Source organism: Perca fluviatilis, chromosome 20, assembly GCF_010015445.1.
Source record: "Perca fluviatilis chromosome 20, GENO_Pfluv_1.0, whole genome shotgun sequence".
NCBI lineage: Eukaryota > Metazoa > Chordata > Actinopteri > Perciformes > Percidae > Perca > Perca fluviatilis.
Genome location: NC_053131.1, coordinates 16,266,247 through 16,273,277, shown reverse-complemented (window position 1 = coordinate 16,273,277; position 7,031 = coordinate 16,266,247). Strand labels below are relative to the sequence as shown.

At 37.4% G+C, this 7,031-nt stretch overlaps 1 protein-coding gene across 1 annotated transcript; it reads left to right on the top strand.

Moving 5' to 3' along the window:
• Window positions 1–265: 265 nt before the first annotated feature.
• On the top strand, window positions 266–4,345 carry LOC120548803 (B2 bradykinin receptor-like). Its single transcript, XM_039785287.1, has 2 exons — window positions 266–435; window positions 3,011–4,345. Exons 1-2 carry the CDS (start codon window positions 416–418, stop codon window positions 4,056–4,058), a joined length of 1,068 nt encoding a protein of 355 aa, XP_039641221.1. The 5' UTR covers window positions 266–415; the 3' UTR covers window positions 4,059–4,345.
• Window positions 4,346–7,031: the final 2,686 nt, after the last annotated feature.

The window sequence follows — 7,031 nt, the reverse complement described above, 5'->3', positions numbered from 1 at the left end:
CACACCTAAATCTCCTAAATAACTATGCAGAGTTTTTGATAAAACACCTAAAATGTCTACTTTGTGACATAAATACACAACCTGTTCCCACAGCTTGTTTGCAAATATTTGTTAAGTGGAATGTAGGCTATGTGAGTTACAGTGTACAAAGTGCTTTACTGAGTTGTAAACAGAACAGAGATCATATTATAAGAAAGTCACACTCCATGGCAGACAGACAGAAAAGGAAAAACAGAGGAGGGATAGACTGGAGGAGGGAGCATGCCAACTAATAGTTCCAAGTTGTCTGACATCATAATTTCCTTTCTCCTTTCCTTAAGCTAGTCAGAGACAGACAGAGAACAGTAGAAGAAGGTAGGCTACTGGAGCAGTGCAGTGTATCTGGACATTTTACATCTGGACTTCCTGAGAAAGAATGGCTCTTATGCATACAAGGTACGCATAAGCTTTATTTTGATTGCATACGACTTTTTTTATGTTTTGCCATTATTCACTGTAGTTAGAATATTAACAAGGGCCATTAACAGTTTAACAATGTTTTCTGTCAGTATTATTTTGTGTTTTTTAACATTGTCTGTGAATGGCAGTATACAGATAATTTATAAAAAATGTACTCACCTTTACAAAAAAGTGATCTCAAACAGAAAAGGGTTAATCCAGAAACCAAGTATTTGTTGTTCACATACACGTCTACATCTAGATTGCATTACTCACTATATTTGTCTCAACACGTTTAGTGCAGGATGATGATAAGATTTTGCTCCAATGTGTAGTCAGTGAGATCCGTTTTAAAACTGCTCTACTGTTTGTACTATGCTGATACAGAAATATTGTAAGAAGAGTTCAACAAAGGCTCTTAATGCATTTCAATTTAAATCATTAAATATGTGCTAAATAATAATCAGTGGTGGAGAATATCGTTAGGCAATTACATTTATGTACTTCAGTACAATTTTGAGGTCCATTATCTGTTTATTTATAGTTCTAATCCACTTACTTTGCTTATTCCAATTAATAAAAAATTTAAAAATTTAACATGAGGGAAGAAATTAATACATGACTTGTAATAGATTCCTAAACTGTAGTATTGCTAATTTTACTTAAAAGATCTGGGTACTTCTTCCACCTTATAATACACAAGACAAGTTCAACTGTAACATGCACACAAGTGCAAGAAAAATGCTGCTGTGTTGTTATTGGTAGACAAACAGCCTGTCCCACAACTGCTTTAATTTAAAAAAGTAAGACAAACTTGTGTTTTGCTAAAACATAAATATAGTTATACATGTATTATATGTAAGTAAATGTATCATAATGAATGCTGTACCCTATTTCATATGTGAATACTTTTAAAAATAATATTCTAAATTGCATATGGCTTACAGAAGTCTCACATTGCCAGACCTATCTCACAGCGCTGTGGAGTAAGGTCTGGCTACACCAAACACACATTCTGGGATAGGAGAAAAAAAACGCTCTGGATTGTTTGCATTTCTTGTAAGCAATCACAATCTTCTTGGGCAGCGCTGAGCTCCGGATGGTGGCTCTGCAAAAATAGTTTCTAGAAGGAACTGTTCACACAATACAGTAGCGTGAGCTTTTTAAATTAGCTAGATACATGGTTAAATGTCATTTGCTCTAATAGTGTATCGCTGTGTGTACTTCACCCATAGCAATTCCCTCCAATCTGTCCCAAAACATCCCAGTAAGATACTACATACTTACATATTCTTTGTAAACTGGCTTATTGCACAATCCAAATCCAAACTTGCTTGGAAATGTACTTGGGTTGATCCAGACTGTTCATGGTCAGTGCCCTAAACCCCGAAGCCCGGAATCCCAGTGAATGTCATCTTTCATCCCCCATTTGACAGGGAAGCTGCCACCTACTCATGTAACTCAGATATTATTCCATTATTTCTTTCTTTCACTATTAAGTGTTTTTGGAAATCTGATTCCAGAATTTCGTTTCCCTTGCTTGCGCAAGTGCTTTTTGGTTTTGCACTTTCACCCCCAGAAATAGAGTGAATCTTTAGGAAAATGATCAGTGAAATTCTCATCAATATACTCAAGACTTTCTTATTTTCCTTAGGAGAATTTTGTATTGGGCATTGGTGAGAACAATGCTTTAACACACAGTTCCATACTCTCGGAACGTACACATACACACTAACATCACTATATTAAGAGTAAAATAATTTATTACACAAACCTTTATTTTAAAAAAAAAGAGATTGAAGCTCTGCATTCACTCATAATACAGCACATTTCTGCGGAGGTGTGTGTATGGATAGTTGTGATTTAGAACAATACTGTCATGCAACAATCTGAAAAGATAATTTTATTCCTCTGATTCACTGCTTTGTGGCGCGCCCCCTCTTAATTTACTCTCTAATTTGCTCCACCACCACCTTGCTCTCTCTCGCGCTCTTTCTCTCTCTCTGTTGAGGATTGGCCAACTTTGAACCTTCTTCTCTTTTAGTTTTTGTCTAAAATATAACACACATACAAGGTCATTGTTGTGGCTGTAAGTAGTCCAACAAAGTGCTGCCACGAGGGACTAAACACTCAGAGATAAAAACACTGTGAGACCATAAACAACATGATATGTGGCTCCTACAGTCATGCTTTGGAAGTCTCTGGCAAGACCACAAACAGCCATAACAATGTATTTACCTGCAGAGTTTTATGAGAACTCATCGAACCCGACCGGTTTTATTTGAAAAGCTACCAACGAGATGTGATAAGATCATTGTAAAACTGACTCGATGCTGTCGCACCAAATGCATGCTCTTGGGGGTTTTGTCCGGTTTCTGGTAGTGTGGTCTAGACCTACTTTATCTGAGTGTCCTGAGATAACTTCTGTTAGGATTTGACACTGAAATTGAATATTTCACAGTATTGTATGTATTCATGATAATAACAAAATGTTAAAGAAAACTTTAAAGTTACTTTCAAATCGTCTTTGTTTTAATCTTGTCTGGTTTGCCTTCCCTTTAACTCTCCACAGCGACTCTGCTAATTTCAGCACTGCGACTACATTTGGAGACAAAAACAACACAGTGTGTCCTCAAGCAGAAATCAAAGATTGGCAGTGGACTGTGGTCCCGGCATATATGCTGCTGATCTGTGTGCTGGGAATTGGGATGAATGGTTTTGTGCTGATGGTTTTCTGCCTCCATAAGAAGGCCTGCACCGTGGCTGAGATCTACTTGAGCAACCTGGCTGCTGCTGACTTTTTCTTAATGGCGTGTTTGCCTTTGTGGGCTGCATATGTAATCAACAGATATGACTGGCCCTTTTCTCATCTCCTGTGCTCACTGTTCGTCCTTCCCATCAACATGAACGCCTACTGCAGCATCTACTTCCTTGTTCTGATTAGCATAGATCGCTATATTGCACTTGTGCACCCGCTGTCCCATAAAGGAATAAGTAGGACAAAATTTGCCAAACTGGCCTGTCTGCTTGTGTGGGGTTTTGGCTTGCTCCTGAGCGTCCCCACACTCGTGTACAGGAAAGTGGTCTACTACTCTCATTTGAATAAAAGTATGTGCATTCTTAATTACACAGATCCCAAGGAACAGCTCCTGTTTGACGGGATGCAGAATACATTCGGCTTTATCATACCCGTTTGCATCATTTCCTACTGCACTCTCGTTATTATTAACTCTCTGAATAACCGGTTAATTGAAAGCTCAAACAGCCAGAAAACGGAGCAGAAGGCCACCACTCTGGTGCTGGTGGTCCTCTTGGCATTTGTGATTTGCTGGGTGCCACACCACGTGGTAATGATACTGGAAACACTCAGAAGAGCTGAAGTCCTGAGTGGATGTAGCATCATCACCAATCTAGAGATCTGCCGCGCAATCTTCATGTACTTAGCTTTCTTCAACAGTGTTCTTAACCCCATCCTCTACGTCATTGTAGGAAGGAACTTCAGGGGAAAAGTCAGGAGTCTCTTCAAGCAATGGAGCATTAACAGAACAATGACCGACCGCACCACCTCCACAGGCTCAAACCTGTTGAGAAGTGTTAAAACTGAAGTAAACTCAATCTGATCTGCAGGATTGTTTTAATGAGTTTTTTTGTTTTACAATTTCACATAATGAAATTGTTAGTCATTTTTACAAAAGATAATAACCCTATTTGAAGTAATACTTATGTTATCTGAATTCACATTAAATAAGACCCTGCTCAATACTGTGAGGTTTGAACTCTCTCTTTGATTGTTTGCGCCACATGGGACATACTGTAACCCTAAAAAACAAAAAAAGGAGGGAGGTCTTCTGGGGAACATAATTCGGCCTTCTTAAAGGACAATTCCGGCGCAAAATGAACTTAGGGGTTAATAAGAGAAAAAAAAAAAAAAAAATTTTTTTTTTTGTGTTATATTTTTTTTTTTTAATATTTTTTTTTTTATATTAAAAAAAAAAAAAAAAAGAGGGGTTTATATTAAAAAAAAAATATTGGGAAAAAAAAAAAAAAAAAACAGATCGCTATTTTGTACCACTAAAAAGGCTCAAAATATCACCAAACTTCAACAGTAGCATAATGAGGGTCCCTAAATGTTAACTGGAGCATTGAGGACTTTGTAAGTTCCGTTTTGCACCGGAATTGTCCTTTAATAGTTTCCTGAACCCATGTCTTCTCTGGGCAGGCAGCACTTCAGGAGGAAAGTTAGGGAGAAGGAGGGCGAGACATCATCACAGATGATCACATACGGCCAGACATCAACACTCCTCACTGGTCATATCAACAGACCAGAGGAAAGCATGACCATTTTTAATGCATGGGAGAAGATGTAACTCTTTCGTTATAGGATATGGGACTCAATTTACCGCATATGCCATTCTAACACTCATGCCCTAACTGTTTCGTTAGAAATGCTTTCAGACTTAATACAATAATAACACTGCTACATAATTAAACAGCATTACCAGATTGTGTTGTATATTGCAGAAATAATGGGCATCAAACTAATGGACGTAATGTACCAAAGAGATGGAAACAGACTTTGTGTCTCTGTGTAACAGTAAGGTCTTTATTTGACACTTTAATGGCAAGATGTCCCACACCCATCTGTGTGCATGTCTCTGTATATATGTCTCAGCCTGTGTCTCTGTACTGTAACATGGTGTTGCTGTTACTGTCTTGTAATATTTTACTGTTGAAAACCCCAAAACAAATATTTTATAACCATGTATTCTCCCTTCTGTTTCTGACATTGTAACTCATCATATAATTTCTTTGACTCCAACATAAGAGAATGGCCACCTACACACTGTGCATACATTTGCGTGCTTGTACAATTTGTTGCTTTGTACAGTTTATTTACAATTCAAAGTCACAGTAGCCTGACCACATAGTGACTCACACAGTCATGTTGGTATTTCTTTACAGTGTGAACAACCGTCACTGTTGCTGAAACATCTGTGTAAATGAACGATTTGTAACATTAATTTAATGTGATACCTGGAGTGGCATAAATGCAAAAACATAATCTTTTGCTTACTTACGAATAAACTTACACCTACATGACTGTATGAGGACATGCTCCTAGAATGATTTCTTTTTGTCAGCACTGCAATGTTTTGACAAATCTTTTCACAATGAATAAAGTTTTTGTAGTTAAGTATAGAATTCTATAAAAGAAAATTAAAATAAATCCATCCTGCAAAAGGCTGGTTGTTTTCCTTTTCAACGTGACACAAATATTAAAGTATAATATCTGTACATTATTATTTTCATAGATTTCTTTTCCTCAGTTATGATAACATGTTTCCAAGTTAACTGCTGAGATCTTGGAACAGAATGTCATCGCTTCAACAGCGGTAAATCAGGCAGCTTATAAACAAGCGAACACTGCTAAAATGAGCAACGGTGAAAGCAGTGACATAATGAGTCAGACTGGGTAAGAAACACAAGCAGTCATGTGATTTGTTTAAAATCTGATAACTGGTGGCCCTTGCCCAGTACTTTTTTTTTTACACTGGAACTCCAGCACATTCAACAAGCTTTATTTGGTGAAGAAAAGTAAATATTTTGAATGATCCCCAATGGCAAATTGCATTTTTACACACAGGCAAACATGCACTAAGTAGAGAGATGTGAGAGTGAAGGGGAGCTGCTCATTGAAAGCACTCCAAGGAGTTGGGAGTTTGGTGCCTTGCTCAAGAACATCAGCAGTGCCCAGGAGGAGAACTGGCACCTCTCCAGCTACCAGTCTAAACCTGTACTACCACACTAGTTACCCTCCGGTATGTATGAAGCCTTTTGCAGCTCCAGAGGCAGCTGCTTAAAGTCTACTAAATGCCTCTAGTTATTTTAGTCAGAGTCAGTTGGATCTGAAGACTACAAGTTTTAACTTGTTTGAAAATGAACACAATCTAGTTTATCTTGAAGCTTACCAGATCTCTGGCTCCTCATCTGTCCTTGACACTTGAGGCTCCAGGCTACTTGGTGGATGAATTGCATTAAGGGTAAGTATGTAAGCACCCGTTCTTGACAAGGACTAATAATAAAGCAACTTTCTCTGATTCTTTTTGATACAATGTTATGGTTAGAGGTGCAATGTTAAATTGATAAAATACTATTTGAATGTTCTCAGGCTCAGAGGAGATTCTGTTTCATTCAACCCATCATAGATCAGTGTCACCACTTTATTTAGTCAGGTTCTACCTTGTGTATATCTATAACATTGCCTCTCTTAGTAACTGTATTGGTTTAAAATATATCTTTATTACAGTGCATTGTATATTGTGCTGTTAGAAACCACAAGAGAATGAAACAACTGGTTGAAATGTGTGAAATACAATGTAAATCCGGATTACAATGTTACCATCATTCAAATACAGTACTTTATAGAAAATAGGAAAAGCATCCACAGTTTCCATTACTTAATTTTTTAAAGGGTTTCATATGATTCTCTAGCCTACCAGTAGTGTTCCTTGTGTTTTCAAATTCAAATATTCACATTTTTGTCAGAGTAAGTATGTGTTAGTGTCAAAATGCTGTTTTCCAAAGTCTTTTCC